This window comes from Centroberyx affinis, unplaced genomic scaffold (assembly GCF_046629955.1).
Source record: "Centroberyx affinis isolate AG114_WGS23_722 - 3 ecotype Tasmania unplaced genomic scaffold, CSIRO-AGI_Caff_v1 ptg000418l_1, whole genome shotgun sequence".
NCBI lineage: Eukaryota > Metazoa > Chordata > Actinopteri > Beryciformes > Berycidae > Centroberyx > Centroberyx affinis.
The window spans coordinates 101,889-127,358 of record NW_027279083.1 but is presented as its reverse complement, the minus strand read 5'-3'; the positions used below and the strand labels follow the sequence as shown (position 1 = coordinate 127,358).

The 25,470-nt window shown below is 42.9% G+C and overlaps 1 protein-coding gene across 2 annotated transcripts; it reads left to right on the top strand.

Moving 5' to 3' along the window:
- Positions 1–845: 845 nt before the first annotated feature.
- Positions 846–4,066, top strand: irx5a (iroquois homeobox 5a). 2 transcript variants are annotated; one of them, XM_071516626.1, is made up of 3 exons: positions 846–1,088; positions 2,069–2,474; positions 3,264–4,066. In XM_071516626.1, exons 1-3 carry the CDS (start codon positions 846–848, stop codon positions 3,971–3,973), a joined length of 1,359 nt encoding a protein of 452 aa, XP_071372727.1. In that variant the 3' UTR covers positions 3,974–4,066. The 2 variants fall into 2 exon arrangements, with proteins under 2 accessions (XP_071372727.1, XP_071372728.1); XM_071516627.1 differs by having other exon boundaries at positions 2,069–2,483.
- Positions 4,067–25,470: the final 21,404 nt, after the last annotated feature.

Below are 25,470 nucleotides of genomic sequence, written 5' to 3'. Positions count from 1 at the left end.
CAGTAGAGCGCTTTTTCTATTCCTGTCGGTATCTGGCAAGCCCATATCCTGGCATACAACAGCCGATTTGTTATTGATCAAGTGTGAAAGTGACGGCTTCGTATTTGGAAAAAAGAAGAAAGTTGGGAGTTGATCTACAGACTCGCATGATATCGCCATCCAAAGGGGGGCTGCCTGGCGCACTTGAGACTTACTGCAACGAGCCTTGTTAAAGAGAAAAAATAGAGAGAAATAGAGAAGGAGAAGGATTGTTAGTCACAGAGAGCGAGGGAGGGGGTGAAGAAGAAGCAGAGAGAGAGCGAGAGAGAGGGGGAGAGAGAGAGAGAGAGAGAGAGAGAGAGAGAGAGAGCGAGCATGGATTTGGGCAGGGCTGTGGTTACCCAGCATAAGCTCGCCTTTTCCTTCGGTGACTACACCCCGAGAGGAGGAGCGTAGTGTGCAGCGTAGTAGGCGTCAGGATCCTCAATTTCCAACTTAGCATCTTGGCAGGACATTTTCCCAAGCAAAGCCCCCGTCCGACGGGTAAAAAAAACTTCTGCATGGGCATGAGAGCGACGGTGCAACTCAGATAAGGGAGCGACAGAAAAACAAAACGAGACAAAACATCCGACGGGCAAGTGGTTTGGCTGGCAGCGACCAGAAAATCCATCCAACATCTAAGCCTATGTAGACTTTTCATTTAATCATTTTTACTTTTTTTTTCTTTGCCACTGTCATTTAGAAGGGGGAAACAGACAGCGGGTCTGCAGACACAGGGCTCTATGCGCTCCGACAGCAGCGCATGAGAAAATAAAGGGGGGAAAAGTGCGCAAGTTAAGTGGCTTATATACTCTCCGGGCTCCAGCATGGCGTATCCTCAGGGCTACTTGTACCAGCCGTCCGCTTCTTTAGCTCTGTATTCCTGCCCTGCGTACAGCACCAGCGTTATATCGGGACCCAGGACCGAGGAACTTGGGAGATCCTCTTCGGGATCTGCTTTTGCGCCCTATGCCGGATCTACTGCGTTCACCAGCGCCTCGCCAGGCTACAACTCCCACTTACCATACAGTGCAGACGCGGCGGCAGCTGCCACATTCACCTCGTACGTGGTGAGTAATCTAAAGATGACTGTTTAATCTAATTGCAAGTAAAAGCGAAGATGTTGCCTCGTTAGAGAAGCCTTAAATGTCCGTTGCGCATTAGGAGGCAGCCGACTGAGAGGGAAAATGTGCGTCGCCGTGGAGTGCGTGGATATAAAATTACAGAATGTCAGTTGCAGAAATGATGTTGTTGGGTAAACACAACCAATTTGTCTGTGTAGTATTTTATTGCTCTTAAGTGAATTGCAGTTTTTATTGCAAAGAACGGGCAGAAAAGCTTTTACGCTCAACAACTCACTGCATCGGCTCAGTGACGGTAATTTAGGTCACTGTACTTGCTTTTGTTGTCCTCATATTACTTGTCTGAGTTGTAAAACTAACTTCCCACTTTTTAAATGGAGAAAGAGGAAATTTTGATGGAATTTTGTGTAGGATCCCCAGCGTGCAATGAAACTGAAAAAATGATCTGATGGCAACAAATAATTCATACAGAGCAGCTAGGTAGGCCTAGTTACCACAAAGGGGGATCCTAATAGAACAGGCTGCATTTGATCATTTTTTATGAGAGGAAACAGAATGTTAGGCCTATTACGCATGATGACAATGCCTTATCCAACCTGCAAATTACGCTAATTTAATTGCCACTATAATAGCTGGTGACTGAACGATGACATCTGATACATTAAACCAAAATAACGCTAAAAAGCACGTTTGAAATACGGAATCAAGTTCAAACAAACTCCGTAAAGATTAAGTTAAAACTTGAAGTACTAGAGAAAAGCCAATGTATGTGTTTGTTTGTTTTTGTGTGTGTGTGTGTGTGTGTGTGTGTGTGTGTGTGTGTGTGTGTGTGTGTGTGTGTGTGTTTGCACGCGCGCGTTTGTATGTGTTTATGTGCCATACGTTTTAACTCTTTTGAAGCTGTTTGGAACTGGAATGTTTCCCCTCTAATGTGTAATATGACTTTTTACGCACTTTTTAAATTTCAGAGCTCTCCTTATGACCACACTACGGGTATGGCCGGCTCAATAGGATACCACCCTTACGCAGCACCCTTGGGCTCCTACCCTTACGGTGACCCAGCATACCGTAAAAACGCCACCCGGGACGCCACCGCCACCCTCAAGGCCTGGCTGAACGAGCACCGCAAGAACCCCTACCCCACCAAGGGCGAGAAGATCATGCTGGCCATCATCACCAAAATGACCCTCACCCAAGTGTCCACCTGGTTCGCCAACGCCAGGAGGAGGCTAAAGAAGGAGAACAAGATGACCTGGACCCCCCGGAACCGGAGCGAGGACGAGGAGGAGGACGAGAATATTGATTTGGAGAAAAACGACGACGACGAGCCTAACAAGCCCACAGATAAGGGAGACTCCACAGACACAGAGTCAGGTCGGTGGTGCAGGGAAAAAAGGGGGGAAAAATCATCAATTTTTCATCGCAGTCGTTTCCACTCAGGGTGCAAAATTGATTGCTGGTTAATGGTGGTATATTATTTATAATGGGACAATTGCTTTAAATAATAATCACCTTGAACTCCCCTCGTTTGACTTCTCAGGGGCTGAAATTGCTGGTGACGCACAGTGTTTAGCAGTCAATTTATCTTTAACTGCATAATAAGGATACAGCTGGTGTATTGCGCTGAGTATTCGGCTAATGATAATTATTGTCACTATATGATCATTAATATCCCAGTTTTCACCGGTTGTATGAGCTTTGGGCCTATTGTTGAATGCTTATTATCATAACTATTATTATGATAATGTTTAATACCGAGAATATATTTGTAAATTCAAATAGTCAACATATGCCCAGGCCTTTGTGCCACATTGTTGTTGCCAGGGATATAGTACATTGGAACACACTTTACCCACCTTTTTATTTGTGGAACAGAGTTTATCCACCTTTTTAGGGTGACATAAATCTTCATGAAGTAAATTTATAGTAGCCTACACATCACAGTAACAAACTGATAAAAGTTATATGAGGATAAAGTATTTTAAGGGAAAAACATAAATCATTGCTTTTTAAAAATTATAATTGCGTTTTGTTTGAATTGGTGGTTGTTAGCCTTACAGTGATCACTTGCTGGAGGTCATACAGTTTAGCCACATTTTTATTTACTTTTTATTGCTACTCGTATTATTTCGCAGTAACTATATTCCCTGTGTTTTCCTTTAGATCATAAATTGCTGAACCCGGGGGCCCTAGGGTGTGACAGATTTAAAGAGGAGAACCATGGCAAAGACACGGATCCCCTTCTGAGCGACTCGGAGTTAAAAGACCAAGAGGAGCGGACTACAGAGTTGCTGCCGGAGTCCGTAAAACCCACCACCTCGTCTCCGTCGGCGGTGCCCCGGGGAAACCAGACGGTTGCGCAACAAGACAAGCCGTCAGACTTGAACCATGCGCCGGGCACGGTGACCAGCAACGTGACCTCTGTTATCCATTCGCCCCCGTCGGCCCCTAAACCCAAACTCTGGTCCCTTGCGGAGATCGCCACGTCCTCAGACAGGTGTAAGGGCAGCGGCGAGGTGCCACAGGCTTGCCCCGGTTTGGGTCAGAGCGCAGTAATGGGCAGCAACGCGTCTCCATCACGGTCCTCCCCTCAGTGCCCTCTCCCGAACAGCACGGTCCTGTCCAGGCCTCTGTACTACACCTCCCCTTTCTACCCCGGCTACACGAACTATGGTGGCAGTTTTGGACACCTTCACAGTAACCACGGCTCGGTAACCACGGGCTCCACGGCACATTTCAATGGATTAAACCAGACTGTGTTAAATAGAGCAGAGGCTTTGGTAAGGGAGAGCCAGAAAGTCAGAGGCCAAACGCAGGTAGATCTTTGTAAAGACTCCCCTTATGAACTAAAGAAAGGTATGTCAAACATTTAATACCTGATTATTTCCAATCACCGCGGACTTTTATTTATTTTTTGTGGTTGCATTGAAAAAAAAAGAAAAAGAACAATGATGAAGCAAATTTTGAGAACAGTTATTTTCTGAGTAAATGCTTATCCTCAAATTTTTAGTTTCTGAATGGTTAATCCTAAAATGTAACAAGAATGGTCTTAATCGCTGCAGCCGCCTGAGTCTATTTGTATTAAAGACTAACATGTATATTTAATGTAGCATTTTTGTATTTAAAATGGACAATACACTATCTTTGAAGTAAATTATGAAAAAAAGAATACACTTGTGCAGCGATTATTTTGGGGGGCAGTTGGTATTGTCTGATATGTGTCAAAAGTGCTTCCTGGCCAATTCATCTAAACGAAATATTTATGAATTGAATTTTGCACCGTGACAGCTGTTTCAATGGCAATTATCATCTGAAAATCTCACGGTAGTAACAGCAGTGAAAGGATAGGGCTGAAATAAGAAAAGGGAGCTTGAATATTCAACCAAAAAAAATGGGTCAGTTTCGTTTTGGTTGATTCAGATGTGGATAAGCCTTTGTCCATCAAACATGATGGAAATAACACGAGGGTATATTTTAGACTATGGGTTTTTTTGTTTTTTTGGGGGTTTTTTTTTTAAACCTGTGTACGGTTCTAAAGGTGGATATTGATATAATAACATAACCGAGGCGCAGTCATTTAACCCAATTACCTATCGTGTTTTATGCAAAGCAATCAGGTGGCGAACTCCGGTAATGAGCTCGATTTTATGCCAAATTTAGACCTCATTACTATTTTCCAAGGCGTGGCAAAGCTGTTAAAAGGGACGCAACCATGCATTTAGAACATACTGCCCTATTATATATCATTAATGGAGAGTCTCTTTAATGGCGCGTTGGATGTGAAACATTGGTGATTTGGAGAAAAGGGAAAAGGCTGTCATGCACTAAAGTAGAGACAGACAGATGCATACACACACACTCAGTATAGAGCCGGTAGCCAGGCACTGTCCTCAAACTCTTCCAAGTTCTGCAGGTAGGTGTCACACTTGCTCCTAATTTCAGGGGGGCTCATTCTTAATCCGTCACGGAAAACCATCCCTGATCAAATGGCCTGGTTAAAAAGAACCAAAGATTTGAGGCACAGGGGCACACACAATGATCACAGTTATTATGAGGATTATAGCAACATTGACAAGTGGATAAAAAACACACGCATCACACACTTGACCGACATGTAGGAAAAACATAAGGCTATTTTACAAGGAAGTTGAAGATGAGAAGATTTCTCTTACTGATGGTTTATTCTTGAAGTTGGATGTAGGCCTATTCCAAGAAAGCAATAATAATAAGTCGATAAGAAATTACAAAATAATGAATTATTATTATTATTATTATTTTTAATATTGTTGTTGTTTTTGTTATTTTATCAAAGCGTCCTCAATTATGGAACAATTGCAGGCCAGTATTGATCCCCAAAAGCATATACGGATAGGGAAAACAATTCATTTTTAAATCCTTTAATATTCGTTCCTTCAACGGCTTGTAAACCACATTTTAAAGGACACTTTTAATTTAACATGAAAAATTGTAACAAATTATTGTTATTATTCCCAGACTATTATTATTATTATTAGACTATTATTATTATTGTTATTATTATTATTATTATTATTATTATTATTATTATTATTATTATTATCATCATTGTTGTTGTTGTTATTATTATTATTATTACCGACCTCTACTGAAGTGGGACAGCTTGCTCTTGTTTACGGCTACCATTAATCTCTATAGTTTACTTTCCCCTACTCCAGCTTGAAATCTCCCCTGGGGTTCATATAATTCCCTTAGCCTTAATGTCCTCTATTCGGGACCTCTATTTTAATCTGACAGAGTGTGCTGGAGCAGTGATTGCGACACATCAGCCGGCTAAATAGCATAATTATGTTTTTTCTTTGCTGATCCCCGAGGGATTGAACTGTTCGATGCAATGTCCCCTAAGAGGGTATTATAGTTTTATTTGGAATTGCGTTGTTTTCCAAGAATTGATTGAAGAACTAATGTTTCATTGGGACAATATACACACAATTTCAGAGGTGTAAATCATCTGTGTTAGGCTAGGTAAATATTGTGTCGTTTATATGTGAAATAGGTTTTCCAGGAGGAGGGGGTTTATAAGGGTGTAAGCCAAGCACAGAGCCGAGCATTGGGATGATGTTATTCCAAGCAGCTTTCTTGATTTACGAAATGCAAGGGAAATGTTTGGAAAATGATCATCTAAACTGCCAAACTGGATCCCGAAAAGGGGACTGCACATAGCCCCAAGGGCAAGCCATGATAAAACATGTCTGGCTTTTTTTATTTTATTTTATTTTATTTTTTTATTATTTTATTCGAATTAGCCTAAAGTATTTAACTAGGCTACTTTTTTGTGCAATATCATTTTGCGGGAGAAATTATTTTGCGGTGTTTCTCCAAAGATGTGCCACTTTACCATTCGCATTATTTTTCCCTAACAGTTGTTATTCAAATCACGCCCAGTGGGACAGAAGTCACAAGAGGTCTTTGATGCTCCTATGGAGTCTACATTAATCCTTTGCATTGTAATTAATTATACATGGGCGTACCATATTTATTACAGTATATGATTATTATTATTTCTATTATTATTATTATTTTTTTTTTTTTAACATTTTTTAATTTGCCTCACAAAAGGGAAATTGTAAGCCAGCTGGTGGAAGAGGTAGAGTTTAGCCTGCCTTGCTGAAGGACACTGCGGCAGGTGTTTTCACACGGGATCAAACCGGCAGGTGTGACTGTTATTATACTGGAGCTCGCCCCGGAAGGCTGCTCTCAAGCTGTGAAAAACTAAAACCTTAAAACACTTAAAAAAAAGCAAATAAATATTCGATTATTGATGGTACATACTGTTTCTATTTCTGGGCATTAATGTAGTCAGTTAACCGCTCATTACACGCGGAAGCAGTGTGAGTGAATTTGCCAGCCGTTCATCAGTCTAGAGAGGCGTGATAGCCTACAGGGGAGATCCTCTCTGCAACTTTGCCCAACTTGGTCCCTGGTTTCCCCTCCAGTTGAATGGCGTGTCGGCTCATTGTTTGGATTGCTACAATGTGAGAATACTAAGTGGGGGTGAAACGGTTCCCACGTGTGAAAGTGGGGGAAAATAATCCGACAGAAGAAGCAGCAGAAGAGGAAGGAGGAGGATATAGGCCTGTACCCTTCAATCCTACTTTGTTACTGTTGGGCGTTCAGAAGCGGCTCCCTGGATGTTCGGCAGATGCATCTCTCTCAAGTTGTCATATCGACAAAACGAAAATAATAATTGTTTGGTAAAATTCGTTTTTCAAAACTGAGAATAAATGAAGGCCACTGGCTATACAGTGAAGTCTAAGGGCCTTGGCTCACGGTTAATTAAAAATAATTGTGTAAACTATTAAATATGCCCGACAGACCTTGGATAATTGTTGTCAAAGAAAAAAAAAACATCAATATTTTCAAGTCAACACCCCAAATCAAATTATTGAATAATTACTATTTGTGTGTGTTGCTCGGAGTTGGCCCATCCACTCAATAAATGTGGCGTTTTTGCAGAAACTGACAGGAGAACAATCTGATCCTGTGTCATCTGTTGCGATGAAAGAAGGCAAGAGCTTTGCAGAATAGTCTGCAGCAGGTTTTATTTATGCATATTTTAAAGTAGAGACGACGCTTATGCATATATTTAAGTGTGTGTGTGTGTGTGTGTGTGTGTGTGTGTGTGTGTGTGTGTGTGTGTATGTGTGTGTGTGTGTGTCATAAGGGAGACTTTCAGCGGTGACTGAAAATAGGGCTAATATAGGACTAATGAATAACAAGAGTAAACTGTGGTTTCTTGTTTGTTTTCGACACGTTTGGGAACGGTAGGATCTAATGAAGTGGAAGTTAACTCCAGTATAATCCCGTTATTATTGTCATTATCTGTGCTGCATGCAAGTTTATTAGTAGCCTAACCTACTGGTGGTAGAGCCACATAATCGCAAAGTTAGCCTTATATCCAGTGGTGTTGTCCAATTTGTAAGTGTAGACATGTATAGGGGAACACAATTTACACATTATCTATAGGTCATAGGATTTGATATCCTCAGATTTGGACATAATCAGGTATGCTGCGGAGAGTTAACCCACCTAAACTCATTTTTACCCTTTTTTTAATTTACTGAGTTTTACGCATCTTTTAAGCTGGCATCAATATTTATGACATAGAAAATTCATGGCACATATGCAACATGAAACCAATGTACGTAGATTTAAAGCGGAAACAAACATAAATGAATGGCCTTAAAGTATGATTGATTTTTGTTTACATTGGTGGCTGTTTTCCTTATGCTGATCACCGACTGGAGGTCATAATTAACCCACTTTTTGATTTACCCCTACACCACTGGACATTTAGACAATATAAAATCGTAATAATTTGGCCAGAGACTTGCTGTATACTTAGGCAGCCGTAAAAGAGATGCGAAGCAACTTGGAGCTGAGGAGCAAACACATTAGACACCTGCTCCCGGATTGCTTGGTGGACGCCTCTCAAATATGTCAGACCACAAGGTGAAACCAAAACCTGTTGATACACCGAGTCCCAATATCATTGAAGTGTACTCAGTGGACCAAACGGGACTTCGTATAAACAGCCTACTGATAAAACGTCTGTCTACATGATACAACACATCTGACACGGCTGGGGGTCAAATTCAGCTCAAATGTGTAAATAGACACCCCCTGTACTTGACCTCCCTAGATTAATCGCAAGGGTATGATCACCAGCACAAGTGTTGCCAAATGCGGTATAAAAGGGGGGTGAAATAAAAGGAGACTGGCTTTTTCAGAAAAGGAGGTCGCTCCACTGTGACTGAAAAGCAATATAGAGGTGTTTGTTTCCCCGGAATTTTCCCGTCCCCCCTGCGAAAGAAGCCTTCACCTCAAAACCCCAATGAAAAATCACTATAACATTGCTATAATATTCTTATAGGGACTAACAGTGTGTCTGTGGTAGGCTACTCAATACTGAGTGCATAGTGATCTTTATGTTTTTTTCCTATCTCCGATGGTGTCACTATAATATTCCTATAGGGACGTTTGGTTTTGATGTTATGTTTATAATGTCTCCCTTCAAAATCTATTACAAAGATAACTGTGTTCGTTTCATAAGGTTATAAATGTAAAGCAGGCAGCGGCTTTTCTTTGGTGGGGTTCAGTAAGGGGGCAGCTTTTGTCCATGTTTAATTATTATCATTTCCCAGCTGAGAAGGCTAATTATGGACGCAATATTTCAGATCAGTCTTCTCGCGAGAATAGAGATGACCGGAGGCAAACTATGTGAGGCGTTTGGGTATGATTTATTTTTCTTTTTTTCTTTTTTTAGTTTTCTCTCGCTTTGAATCAAACTGGTGTCAGTTGTCATCTGTTTTGTGTTGATTTTTTCCCTAGCCACTTTGGAGAACTTAAAAAAAAAAAAGTCAAGAACAAGTGAAGGTAACGCGAGTCTTTGGCATCTCCAATGTTCATATTAAATGAAGTTATAAAATGGTCCTGAACACATTGTAAAACGATCCAGATAAGGTGGCAGAGAGTGATTTACCACTATTTTTCTCCACTTCACGGACTGTTTTTCTATTTCTCCGTGGAGCTCCTCAGGGAAAGATTACACGTGTAAATTTCAGATGTGTGATGTTTTAAGTGACCCCTCCCCCTAACATAAATAAAACATTTCTACGTAGGAAAAAAAAAAAAAAAAAACATTAACGAAGAATGATGAACTATGAAGTAGCCTACTAGCAGACCAGGGTTAGGGGTTGACAGAACGGGAGGAGGGGGAGTGAGACTTCAGTTCCAGTTGGCAAATAATAAGTCTTCATTTAACAATGGCTAGATTGCTAAAAAAGTGATAATCTGAGGTCGGATGACGACAAAAACCATAAATTTCATTGTTATGGCGAGGTCTAACACAAAAAAACCCAGTTTCGCACTGTGTCTTTCCCCTGCAGCAAACAAAAAGCTGTTGAATTTAAACGATACTTTAAATAACATACTGCACATATTATTATATGACCATTATAATCCATAATACAGTTGCCAATTTAGAATTTAGAATTATTTGTAATGCTGTATGAGGAGGGCAGTGTCTGACACACACACACACACACATACACACATACACACACACACACACACACACACACACACACACAGCCTTGCTCTGAAAGCACCTTGACTCCTTGAAAAGGGCTGCTCATTGACCAATCTGCTCTGACAGCAGTGTGGTGTGAGCTCCTGACCCTGTGACTGCAAAGGGTCTGTGTTCAGTGGCCATGTAAGGGCTCACTGGCGCTCACACTGGGGGTTCCTGCCCTGCCCTGGAGGAGGTGGCACACACACACACACACACACAAAGCCACTCACATATCCACACATACACATTTTGCACACACATGTCCAACCACATACACATATATTCACACATATACACTCGCATGCACATGCACACTTACACACACACACTCTCACACATATGCACACACACATAGGCAGGAGGGACTTATACCCTAAGCCAACCCCCTCAGCTAAGCACTGATCACAGAGCAGTAAGTGTGTCTACCCAGTCTGGAGGTGGAGACAGCAGCAGGTCCTTCCTCCTGTGACACAGGTCCTGTCTGTATACTGGCCTGGCTCCTCCCTCACCGTGGACACAGCGTGGGTGAATTCAACGCGCCCACTCCCGAAACGTTGACTCGTGCATGTGTTGAGGGACACAACCCTGCTAACTCACACAGTATAGCATCCTCTTCAGCAGTATTGAATTACAACGTATTACAACTTAACATATGTAGACGTCATAACATAACATAACATAACGTAACGTAACGTAACGTAACGTAACGTAACGTAACGTAACGTAACGTAACGTAACGTAACATAACATAACATAACATAACGTAACATAACGTAACATAACATAACATAACATAACATAACATAACATAACATAACATAACATATGGTGGATGCTCTTATAGTACTGTATTCTACCCATTAAGCTACACAGAGCCAATATCTGTAAATTGGATTTGTAAATTTGTTAAATGGGAATAGTAAACTGGTTTGTGAGGAAACATTAAAAGAGGACATCAACACACGTAAGATAAGGCGCTCTAATATTACAATCTTAATGGCTCTGATGAAGATTGATGAACTGTTTTCTTTCAGTGACTTCAGAGGGTCCAAGAGGGAGGAGGGGTACCGAGCCGCCTGACTGTTTATTTACATTTGCCCTTTTTAAATGATCCCTTTCTTCTCAACATCTGCTCCACATTACCACACAGATATCTGTCCTAATGACCGCTATGATGCCTGCACTCACACACCTCTACACACAGCCACTCATACATACATACACACACACACACACACACAAACATACACACTTAGCCTGTAACATTACCATTATCCACCGTTCACCTGGGACACTTTACCCTCTCCCAACCACCTTGCACAACAAATGGACCTTCCCTCGCTGCCGGCCCTTTTTGTTTGCTCCGAGTTTTTCCACTTTTCCTCCCAGTTTGGTGTAGTCTGATGGATGCAAATGGGCACTTACTTAATTGGATCAGTTCCCAAGATGGAGATAAACGGGGGCCCAGCCTTTTTTTTTTTTTTGCCAAGTTATTTTGAGCCACGTTCAGTTCAGCGGTGTGTGGAGAGAACGTTAATGAGGAGGGGCGAGGAAACGCCACCGCTGCTGGACTCATTCAAAACTCTCTGCTCCAGACTTTCCCTCACTCCGACACAATGAGGGAAGGAAGCTGGGCCCCATGTGCGACACTGTCTCCATGCCAATTTAGAAAAGTGCCTGCTGGTGATGCAACTCAGGAGCCATCCAATCAAGAACCCCCACACCGCCTGCTCTGGTTTTGGTACATGCAGGTAGCTGTTGGTTTTTGTCATTCAACAGACAAATTAGATGGGAGCCAAATCTAAACACTAACACGGACAAAAGCAAATCAGTTTTGTTCGTGCCCGTGCCTGTTCATGTTACACTTGACACCTGAATGCTCCAGACATTAGCAGATGATTACCAATGAAAATGCCTTGGTGGCTTCTCCCTTTTTTTTTCTGACTCCCAAAAAAAAAAAAAAAAGAAGCAGCAGTGGCTGCATGCCAGTGGGAGTGTGTTGGCTGCAGCACCCTGATTAACAGGGTGGTTTACAGCCAACTCCAATAGGTAATCTCATCAGAGAGGGGCTTTAAACAGATAAAGACCACCCCCAACTACCCCCCCTTGACTACCCCTCCAACTGTGTCCCTTCCCACATGAGACCTCCCATCTAAAGCACTAACTGAGAGCTGCTAATACCTGGAGCAGGCAAACATGGCCAGCCACAGACCAGGCTCAAATCATCTATTGACCTCATTTTCAATAAAGGAGCCGTTTCCAGTCTGATGGATGATTTGTTGGTCTTGCATGGAATGGCCATCTGGATGGAAGGATATGATCGCTGTAGTAGGTAGGCATCACCTGCCAGCTATTCTCTGCTTAGGCTAAAGCTTGCAGGCTGCAACTAAGTCTCTGTCTATGCATTTCATTGGAGCTTCTATGTTAAAGCAGCACTAAAGAAAAAGAAAGAAAGAAAAAAAAGATCCAATTAATTTTGCACCATATGGTCACTATTGGCTCAGTTTTTTCATCTCAAGTCAAACGTGACGTTATTTTGATCCAATATGAGAAAATCCCTGTTTGCATCTGGAGACATAACAGCACTTCATTCAGTTATCAAGGGCTTTGTACCCTGGCCTCTTTGTTGCAGAATAAAGACGAGGAATCCAAAACAAATCTGTGAAAGAGCTTTGGCTGTAGTAAAACCCCTTGTCCCACACAGCCTCCCCTTTTGTTTGGGGAGCTCAGATTGGGTGCCGTTGTTCACAGTAGCTGCACTTTAAGTATAGAAAGATCTGATTTATTAGCTTGTCAGGGGAAGCATTGTTCAAGAAGGCAATCAAAAAGCACTTACCTAGCCGCTCTAAAATTACTGCTTTTTTCACTGGCTAATTTGTGTAACTCCCATGGAGGGTCTGGCAAAGAGTTTGATGAGGCATAAAATGATGATAAATGAATTTATTGCCCTGCTGCTCATCAAACGGTTGTAGTATATACTTCTCTCCCTTTCTGCCAATGTGTTGCGCAGGCTCCAGAGCGACAGAGGGGCAGAGATGAGTGGTGTTGCCCTCCTGCCACCCTGCCACCCCCCTCTAGCCCTTTACCTGCCTGACCTGATGGGCATGTGAATGTAACTGGGGTTCTACTGGCAGAGCGGGAGCACAATGGGCAGTTTAATAAGAGGTTAAACTGGAAATGTGAGTAAACCTGCTGCAAGGGACACACGCTCTCAACTTTCAGTCTCTGATCACTTTGTGGGAAAAGCCAGTGGTAACAAGATCCACACTGCTCCTTCTGCCCTCCACCACCATGACAACCTCCCACAACCCCCCTTCCTCCCATACACCAGCCCCAAAAAGAGAGAGCAAGAGCAAGAAAGCAACTAAGAAACCCAGCAATGAATCAATTCAAATCAACATGTACACAAACTACTGAGGAAGCAACCGCCGCGTTGCGGATTGAAAGCGGGCAGTGCTGGGATATGCCATTATTCCATTCAAACAAGGCCCGCTCTCATTCCAAATGATGATTAACGACTGATGGGGCGGGGAGGGAGGGTGTGTGTGTGTGTGTGTGTATGTGTGTTGGCGGTTGTGTACTAGCGAAGCGGTCGCTACGGGGTCAAAAGCACTTCTGCATATTTGCTAAATAAGCCCACCCCCTCCATCCATCCTGCTCCCATAACTCCGGGGTCATGCATCTCCCCGTTCAACATTGTATAGGATGTTTACACTTGATTACACCCCATGCCTTCCTATGCTCTGCTCTTTGGCCAATTGTGCTTGATTAAGTCCTTGCTTGTTCACCATCGCTGGCAACCAAAGAATGCATTGTTGCACCCCCCCCACCCCACATCACCACCACCACCCCCACCCCCACCCCCTTTGAGATCAGCTCCCCCGATAGATAGGCTGTTTCTGCATTCACTGTTTCATTAGGTCGGTCCCTTAAATACATCAAAGGGCTCCTTCGCTCACACAATAAACTGATAAAAGCAATTATAGCCCTATATCTGCTAGGCAATGTTGATCACTTGGGAGTCAGCATTAGATAATGAAAGAGTTTGATGACATAAGATTTCTGAGAAAGCTCACTTTCTGTCTCTTTCTAGTATGCATACTCTTTACGCTCATGTGAGGTTCTTCTCAAGTGCACTGTGCAAAACGGCACATGCCACAGATCCCCCCACCCAAATAACATACATGTAATTTACCCATATATCATACGCCTAGAATTTGTTAAGTTGAAATTAGACGCTATATAAAGAACGTCTTTGCAAGTACAGTGAGAGGCCCTTGCAAACACAGCAGTGCTTTGACTCTCATATGTTTAACATTAAATGTTACCAGTTAAAGATCTTTAAATATTCATTTCCCTCCCTTGGTCTCTCCTTCTCTCTCTCTTTCTGTTTGATGGAGTGGATGGAGGGGGTTAGGCAGGGCATTCTGGCTGTGATAACCTCATTCGCTGGGACGATGGAGATGAAATGCATTTGTCAAAAGGAGGAATTGAGATTCTCTCAGTGCTGCCTGATATTGCTTTCATTCCTTTTCCTCAAAACAAAGACGGCAACCCAATCAGGGGAATCGGCATATGCAGATCACGCCGATAAATTTTTCATGAGCATGTTTCATCCTAAAGCAGATAAAAAGGAAGAAGGGGAAAGTGGTTATTAAACAAAAGATGGAATCAACAGAGTGAGAAATGGCGTTAAAAATGAAGTTTCTAAGTGGGTGTTTTGCTTCACAAGCCGCTTCAATTCTCTGACAAGTATGCATATAGCACAGCTTATTGTACTGCACACAGTATGCTAAATGGGAACAGTTAAAACCTCACATTATGCAGTTTGGTAGTTTTTCTAGGATATAATCTTACCATGTCATCTTTGCATCAACTTTTCTAACCTTGTGCCAGAAGTTAAAAAGGGACAATTTTTCTTTCTTATTGGAAACGCACTGAAAACCAAAGGTCAACAGGTCCTTTTGCATATATCACCAATAAGTTATAATCACACTGTCTGTTGCCTGTGGGAATCCTGGAATTTTAATGAATGATGCTTCATCTTCCATACACATGAGCTCTAATCTTTCCGCATGGAGTGAATGTGTGTGGAGCAGACTTTGGTCAAACAGTATTTGCAAATACTTTTCATGGTTGATTTTAGATGGGTGGGGTTTGCCACGAAGGATGATAAAAGGTGTGCCAGAAAGTTTATTCAATCACAGGGAAATATTTGGAAGTCAGTTTAAAAAAAAACACTGTTCCCTCAGTAAGTACCATCAAGATGCCTTTGAGCAAGGCACTTAAGTGCCTCCAACTGCTCCCGTGGAGCTACTCAGTGGCCAGAAGAAGAGAAGAACAGGGTGGTTGTACTTGGCAGCTCTCAGGTGTGAATGTGTGTAACTGCATGAATATGAAACCGGCCATCGCTGAAAAAAAGTATGCATGCTAAGCAAACTTTTCCTGGATAAATAGAGGTTGAAAACATGGACATAATTTGACTTTTTCCTCATCTGCAATAAGTGTGTCACCTGAAACAAACTCAAAACGGTTTAACTGCTTTGCCATGTTGTCATGGCAGTGCATGGGCTCACAGACGACTGGCAGAGGACGATAGCTAGATCTCCTCCAGTCCTTGACCTGTTGACTGACTCACAAATGCACCAACTTCATTAGCAGGTCACCAGTCAGCGCTCGCACCGTCATTAGGAAATACGTCGAGTATTGACACACACATATAAAAACCTCATGCACATTATGTCATTGACTAGAGTAGTCTTACCCACAAGGCAATGGGGCCTACAGTTGATGAGGGGTCGCCCAACCAATTACAACTGTTCCACCTGAAGCAGTCAATAGCAAGTAAAACCTTGATTCATTATCAGAATTGCATGGATAAAAAATGCAAAGGAAAAAAGATATATGGGCCGGAATAATATGCGTACAGTTAGACAGTCCCAGTTTGTGTGCATAATTGCTTTAATGTGGGCTATTAAGCCTAAGTGGATATGATTTTACTATCTGCCCTACATTCACTGTGATCCTTACCATGATCAATAGTTATGATTTGTAAGTCACCAGCCGTCGATAGTATAGTGTGATAGTTAAGTGCTTGACCTCGTATAGAGGAGCTCTTTCCTTAGTCTGGTGACTATCAGAGGGCACACTGATGCTGGGGGACAAAGGAGGAAGACTATGCACACACGCACACACACACACAACTATGGCCACCCATTTCTTTAAACATCAACATCTATAAAGATGCATCGCACCGTGAATCTCTTGGTGACATTAAAAAAAGAGGGCTTTGTATGGCTAGCTAAGATATGCTGCTTGAGGCATAATTAATAAGTCTAGCTGTCAGAATAATTAATATTCAATGGAATCAAATTGAATGTCTGCATGCAGGCAGGAGAGCAGGTGGGAGGCAGGGTGCAGTGATGCAGGGGGGGGAAGACAGGCTTTACTGGGCTTCTGGCCCACACATTCTTCCTTTCCATAAGGCCATTTTAGAGTGCTGTGCTGTGTTTGAAAGTGACACACACACACACACACACGCTCCAGATTAGACGTTTGAGCCTGAGTGACTTAAACAAGAAAAGATAACTCTTTGTATGGTGACAGATGGATAAGCAGAGCTATCTCAGGCTGTAATCTTGGAATAGTTTGAGACACTTCGTGTTTTGGCAACAGACGAACACGATATGTGATCTCCCCCTGAATGAATGAGCAATAGTGTTTTAAGAGCGAGGGATCTGTTTTTGATTCGTGTTGTGTCACGTTTTTACCGTAGGCGATCAGACACCCGCATCTGGCATGATCACCAACCTTTCCAACAAAAATGTCACTGTAAGATAATCCATGAGGCCAAAAACAGCAGAAACATGTAGGTAATACCTCCATTCCTTGCACATATCTCAGGTATTCTATATATCATCTTTCTTGTGTTTCTTTCTCTTAACCGATGGGTATTGTATATCTTTCCACAGGAATATGTATATGTATGTTGGTGCATGCACAGGTATGTGTGAATACACTCACCACTGATCAGTCATCTCAGCTGTGTTGAGCCCAGGTGCTGGGGGGCCTATTAAGATGTACTGGCCCGCGATCAATAGAGAAAACATCAGAGAGAGGGAGAACTCCCGGCCTCATTAGTATTAGCCAACCCTGACACTGGTCAATCAGTTGTTGATGAAGACCTATTCTCAAATCTCTCATGTGTATGTGTGTTTGTGTTACAACAATACACAGGTATGCAATTTAATATGATATTAAATTATTAATATAACACATTTCAAACACACTGTGGATATGTAAGCATGAAACACATTTCTTTCAAGTGGCGATAAAAATACGAATACAATGTTCTCCACACTACTGGATCATTTCAACCTCTCTGATCTCCCCGTCAGTCATGTATGTTACCCAGCATGTTATTACCCATGTATCAACTTGTCCAGAATCTCATGTTTCCACTCAAGCTGACTCCGACGGCAGGCATTTCTTGACCAGGGGCTGGGTCAAAGTTGGAGTGAATTCCATCTCCACCGTCTTTATAGGCGAATCAGGCTGAAGCTAAAGAAAGCAGGACCAGAGGCACCTAACGCAACACAATGATCAAGTGCTGGTAGCATGAGTAGCCGGAGTACACAGGGCTATTAGATGTGAGTGATACGGTTGAAGTTACTCTTGTGAACCTTGCCGTGGCTCAACGCTCGGTACTGTTTGAGGTGACTTCAGGAATGCTGGGAGGGAACCACTTGAGTTAGGGGGGAATTGTATGACACAACAGCCGATATTTATCCCAGTGACCACACAACTCCCCTCCTTGTTTCCAGTTGGATTCCACTTTTAAGTGCTGCCATTCTTTCCTTCGCTGAGTGCAAGCAACACGTGTTTGTGACCACTCTCTCCCTCTTTCTTCCACTCTCTCTCTCTCCCACTCCCTCTCCACCAAACCCGGTTATTAACACAAACACTGGCTGACACTTGTTTGTGCTTTTAATTGCGTCTGGATGTTATGTCTCTTGTGAACACATACATTAACATTTCTCTGGCACGGTATAATCAGTCGTGCGACCACAACGCCATGCAGACGGAGCACAGGAAATTACCACATACAATCATGTTTGCTGCACAAGCACATTTGGCTTAGCTCGGCTCCTGTATAGTCTGCCACAGCCTCTAACTTTGTGCTGTGATCGTGAGTGAGTGAGTGCTCTTTCTAGATGCTATTGCGTTTCAGCCCGCATTCGCAGCCCTAGTGACAGTAAATTTGAACACAGTCACTTTCCACCCAAAACCTTCAATAGTGCCATTGAACAATTAGAGGGCTATGAAATATCATGTGAACAAACACGGATCACAACTCACTGTGAGATTGCCGATGATGACACATTCTGCCATGGTTGATAAATAACAGGAAAAAGGCATGCGTCGGTATTCATTAACGCCAAGCTCCTGTTTAAAAACAGCAACAGCAAAGACCACAAGGCCAACAGTGTCAGAAGGGACGCGTGATGTCACATCTGAGGCTTTTTTTTTCTTTTTTATCCGCAGAACCCTGTATTATTATCAAAGACTTTATCGTAACACCGAGGCCACTCTGACTGTCAGAATGTATTCAGATTTTTCTAGTTTCCTGCTATAACATGGCCCACACAAAGACAACCTCCTACTCTCCAGCCCTATCCGCACACTGTGAACAAAGCAGTGGTATGCCAAGGATTACACCGTAAAATATGCATGTCCCAATGAAATATGTATATAGCCGTGTGTCATCGACGACATGGCTTCTACAAAGGCTACACCGGGTACACAGGAACGCGCGTTTCTCCGACTCGTACTCCCTCGACTTTAATGGGTGTAGACACAAGAAAAGAAACATCTGGGGGAATAATTAAGCGCGACATAAATCTATTTGGTGTGCATTTTAGCACGTTTCACTGAACCGCTCATTTACTTTATTTGAATAACTTCTAGAATGGTAATAAAAAGGCATGCAACAGAGGAGGCTCTGCGCGCCAGCCAGCATTGTTTCAGAATTAAACGCCCCAAATATCTTCGGGAAATAAGATTGTTTTCCTGTGGATGGGGCCTAATCTACTCAGTCATGGTGGTTTGAAGAGGGAATGTTTTCAAGTTTTAACAGGGTTGGTTCCAGCATTCCCACCACCACAGTGATCTAACTAAAGAGGGGCTTCTCTTTTCCTCTCCTCGCCACCAAAAGGAAGGGAGGTTACATGGATGAGCTGTGAATTACACCCTGGAACAGCCTACGCAAACCGGCTCCAATGCTCAGGAACTATGAAGCGTCAGTGACGATTAAAGGATATTTATAAAGATGAGCATTATATCGTCTACGTACTGTATGGTGACATTCTGTCCCCTCTGTGTAGAGATAAAAGGAAAGCCTTTTTGTATTCATTACAAGAACTAAGCCCACGGCTATACAGCCAGCAGATAATCTCCCCATGACTCAGGCTCCCACAATCAACACAAAAGCATTAGAACCACAACAGTTTGACAACAGTCAAGTACAAGAGGGTGCAACCAGAGGGAAGCTGTGGTAGCTAGTTGCCTCTAGCCCCTTGGCTCTGGCTCTCAGGTGTCTGCTTCTCTGCAGGTATGTGTTACCATAATAGAGTAGTTAAGAGGGCCTCTTGTCGAGGGCCCTTCCCTCCTGTCTCGGCACACTGACTCCAGTGTGAACAGGGGTGCCTGGCCGATTTAGTGCAGTCTTGTTAGACTGAGTATTGCACAATGGAAACTGTCATGCGGCTTGTAATGTGTAATTGAACTTGGAGCCATTTTGCTTGAGAATATTCAAACGCAGCTCGATTGGATTTCACTTGGAAAAGCCGACAGATATCCTGCACACTGTTTGTTCTAAGCCTCGTTTTTTGAGCAGGGAGCTCAGGCTGGGGAACACGTCTCAGAGTCGCTTTTCCCAAATGGTTACATGTCCAGTACAGTTGCACCCTTCTCTTGTGTCCACAAAACCACAACCCACCCCCCTCTCTCCCCCTCTCTCCCAATCCACCCCACCCTTGCTGGGACTGTTTTGTCCTCTGGAACTTTCATTATGTGAAGAGGATAAAAATACAGCACCCTGTGAATTTATGGCTCCTTCAGAGTTGCCATTGAAAATATGAACTTTTCAGACATTCACTCTGAAACCAGAGTAAGAAAACAGAGCGACCACAGCGTTTATACAGAGTCACCGCAACACAGAGGCCTACAGTCACTGTACTCCCACTTACAGCCTCTTGGTATTAAAGCTCAGACACTTTATGCTGTCCACATACACAATCATACACATCCACCCACACACACAAATACAACATGAGCGCACATTCACACAAGCATATAAACATATCCACATGTAATGGGAGTATTCATTCACACACATGCATACATGCACACATTTCCATGTAGCATGTTCATTCATACAAACACACACACGCACATATACACACACACAAGCGCACACGCACACACACACACACACACACACACAGTTACCATAATCCATTACGTCCTCTTGGATACACCATACTTGTTTATTGACTGTGCCAGTTTTAAAGGACAGTCCGTGTATCTTATTCCTTTCCAGTGTAAACCTCTCCTACCCATCTCAACCTCAGACACTGATGACACATCCCTTTAAACATAGGGCCCTTTCTCCTGCATGGACATATGACTCAATGATAATGACAGTATTGAGCGTTTTATAGACAGTCATAATTATAATCATCTAAACCTCCATTCTTGGGAGTTTATGTCTCTCTCCACCTTTCTTTCTTTCTCTCTCTCTCTCTCTCTCAATGACAGCTGCTTTTCCTGGGAAAGTGCCTCTTTTCTCAGACGATAATCTATTGCCGTCCTCCCATCGCTTACATGTAGCTACATGGTGAGTCAGCGCTGTAATTCCGTCATTAGCTGGATAATGTGTGTGCTGTCTGTGTGTTAAAGCTCTAAGTGCCAGCTTTGGTGTGACCCCGGGGCAGCCTGTGGGTTTGACTGATGCCAGTCTACCCACCGAGCGTCATCTGAGCTCTGTAATAGGTTTTGTCCAGCACAGTTTGGCCTGGATTGGCTTAGTGTGTGAGGACCTTCAAATGCGTACGTAGCCTAAGTGCTGCCTCGGCCACAATCAGCCAGAACCTTCCATGTCTTTGGAACCTGGAGGTACCAAATCTTTCCAAATGGACCCATAGGTTTAGAAGCTATTAATGAGTATAGGAAGTAAAAGTTCAAGAAACCGTATTGAAATCAAAGAATGGGGTGATCCTCCAGTTAATTTGATAGGCTCAAATCAAGGCTATCAGAGAGCTGCAATAGAGTCGAGAGACACTAGCTAAATAAACAAGTACAAACAATGTTTATTGGATTTTTGCTGACTACAGAGTTTGTGAAAGCTCCGCATTCCCTGCCAATCCACCCTCTTCTGTCCTGATGAATTTGTCGACCTTGCTTGGTGACCTATTCTCCGACATGGGGTTCACACCAGTACGCAGTAACACCCAGTCACCCCCAGCCACTTCTCCACAGTCAGCCTTTACAGTGGGAGCGTTTACCACATTGCCTGCCAGAGACAGACACCTCTAAATCAAAAGTGGAATTACAGTAAAACACGGCTTTTATTACCCCCAATACCTTAAGATACATCGAAAGACACACAGCCAAATTGATAAAACATGCCTCTGCTCAGTCCCCACCTGTCTTTTTCCAATAACAAACCCACACAATTAAGTTCTAAACTCTGCCATAAATCTCCCAGGACGCACGTTTAAAGAGTCCCTCCAGGCAGGCAGACATTTGCTTCTGATTGCAGTGTGGGGATCTGAAAAAGGTTTGTGTCTGGGTGTTTTGGAGATTTCATTAGACATAGCTAGTGTGTATGTATATATATACACACATATTATACATATATACAGTATTGTGCAAAAGTCTTAGGCACATGTAAAAGAAAAAAAGTAAAGTGAAGATGCTTTCAAAAATAATGAAATGAAAAGTAATATATATATATATATCAATATATATATATATATATATATATATATACACATATGGACAAGACAAATGTAGTCAAAGCTCCTGTGTGCACACATTAAGGACAATAACACACACACACACACACACATATACACAGTGTACATGCAGCTATGCATGTAAGCATGCACATGTCACACAGAGACACCATATTCAATGATGAGCTGCTATCAACCCATGACAAATCCCCACCTGTGTGTGGGATCAGTGTTTGTTGTACATGTGGGAGCTCGCCCCGATCCCATGGCCTCTGCACCTATCACCCACCACCTGGGGGCCTGCCTAGATGACTGACTGACTGATGGGAGAATCTCACCTGACAAAAAGCATCAGTGATTGATCACCGAGGCTCACCTGAGCACCTGAGGGGGGCCCGACGTGCCAGGGACGTCGGGTGCACCTTCCCTGGGCTTCTCCACCTGATTCCCTGGGGCAGATTCTCCAGCGCCTGGATCTGTGTGGTCATCACCATCGCCACATGTATAGACACAAGCTATCACTAACTGCATCAGATCAACCTACAACATATGCAGCACACCCTGGGGTCGGGAAAATTAATTACACACTAAATAATTTACCCTTTGAGAGAAGTGTCATCTCTGTTGATCTTGAAAGGAGCCCATTGACGAAGCAGCTCTCAGAAATAACCTTGGGCCATTATACTGGCTAGTCGGAGAAATAGGATTTTGCCTCATTAAAAATAAATCAGGCCATTTTACACAGTACAAGAGCAGGCCAAATTGCACTAAGGAAAGGACAATTAGCTCAGAATAGGGCAGAATCAATCCCTTTCTTCCTGATTTTCCCCCCTCATTCTGTTGTTGCTTTATTTTAGCACCATAATGAATGCTGGGAGAGGAACACATAAACCAGGATTCTTGGAAGAAGAGAAACAGACAAACCCCCATCTCGCTCGTAGCTATGTCTGGATTGCCTTCTGCGCTGAGATAGGAGTCAACATGTTTAGCGACATCAAAAGAAAACCTGATACCTTAAGTATAAGAAGATTAACACTTGCAGTGATCTTGAGCTTAGGCTTCTCCAGGACTTTCAACAGACTGTGCCAGAAGGGACAATTACCGATGAATTGGCACCAACATCTCCCAGTTATTTAACAAAATCTGGCACAGTGTATAAGCTCTCGTCCTTAAGACTTCCTTTCAAGTCTGGCCCCGGTATCAGAAGGCTAACAGATTGGGGAACGTGACGAGCGCAGACAGCAGGAGAATCTGCAGGAACATGGAAAGAGGGAGGGGAGAGAAGAAAGAAAGAAAGAAAGAAAGAAAGAAAGAAAGAAAGCATGATTGTATCATTCTCAGTAAAAGTGTTATTTACTGACGTGAGGGCTGTGTCATATCTCAGGGTGGATGTTTGTGGTGTGCCTGGTATGCCTGTGGGTGTTTTACTGTACACCTCACTAGACTATTAATATGACAACTTTAAGAGTGGACATTGTGTAAAACTGGGAAACAAATACTCTCAGTCAGACACACAGAATCATGCATGGATGCAAAAGCACATCACAAATTTAAATTACATTTTAGTCTTATAAATAATAATTTACTCATTATTATTAACATATACTTATTATATATTTAACATATTATTGCATGACGAATATTCTTATTTATTTAGAGTTATTTCTAATACTATAGTGTCACACATACAGACACACACTCAACCCCAAGCTCCGAAACACCTGTATGAGATGTAACGTTGCCACAAGCTCTCTGCTAATCCTTACCTTGAGCACCATGCACTCACCGCAGGACTACTCGGGGGTTTATAAAGTACACTACTCTTTACACATATATCGTTCCCCATTAATCCAAAGTAAGTACATACCGTATGCTTGTACGTACAACGATTTTGTACAGCGAGTGTAATCTGCCTGTCAGAGGGGATAGGGAGGAGGCAGCCGCATGGGGGAGTCATGGGCAAGTTCCCCCAGACACAGATGTCCCTTCCCCTGCAGGAGACTCTGACAGCGTCCCTGATTCTCACCCTCCACCGGAACATTGGAGTGGAAGCTACACCTCAGCTGCTGCTGTCGGGCAAAATCCTCCCATAACTCCAGTGTTGACGTTTCATCGTTTGCCTTACTTGGAAGTTTCTGTGGTCATTTGTTTGTCAAGGTTTCACCCACGCAATCTGCGTTGTGAAACTTCAAGGAGATATGCTTTTTAGGAGATATGCGGTTTTCTTCTGACAACGGCGCTACAGTCAGTATCTGTGTTACCCGCTTATATGATGAAGAAGAGGTGGGAATAATGACTTTAAAAAGAAAAAGTAGGAAGTGTGCCTTTCTCGATGTCAAATGTGGCTGTTGAAACACGGGGAGACAGCAAGTGCTCAGTGGGAGAGAGCAGCTTTCAATGAATTTGGAAGAGTTTCTGCTCTAAAAACTGACAATTTTCTTAGATTGATTCAAAATAGTGGCCCATGGGCCTTAAACATCAATCTGCATGTTGTCAAAATAAATCTGTAGCAAATGTTTGCGTATGTGTGTGTGTGTGTGTGTGTGTGTGTGTGTGTGTGGGTGTGTGTGTGTGTGCTGTCATCCGTCTTGCATTGTTGGTCTACATCCAGTGGTTATCAGTATACACACGCTCTAACCATGAATCATCATTACTTGGCTACATTATAGAGCACTACGATTTCTGAGTGATTTATTCCTATTTAACTCGTTTCCAGCCACGGCCAGTCATTGGCTTTAAAATAGCCCTGAATGGATGCCAGGGCACGTTCCACATTCTAAAGCTCCCTCCCTGCATTTTTAAAAAGCCACGAGTGATCCAACGCAGAAATCCAAGACATGGTAAAGATAACAGGTGACAAGACAAGAGGCGCCGGTTCGCTGTTGGATCCGGGGGCCGCCTTGGGATACTGTGACAGACGTCGGATTCTGACACATCTCCACGGCAGTTTGGGAGGAGCAGGAAAACTGAGCGATTTCGGCGTTGTTTTTGGAGAAATTCCCTCCAGTCATCGCGCTCTCTCATTCCCCAACCCTCTCTGGAGTGGCTGTGACAGATCGACGGAGGAGACGTGACCTGAAACAAGTGGCTGTTTGATCATTTCCGTACCGCTTTCATTCTGTCACAAAGATCTATGCAAAATCACTTAATATTAAAGAGGATTTCAGTATTATTAAAGTGAAAATAAGCACACTGGTGCCAATGCATTATACATCAATAACTCTGAATGACAAAATCTATTTGG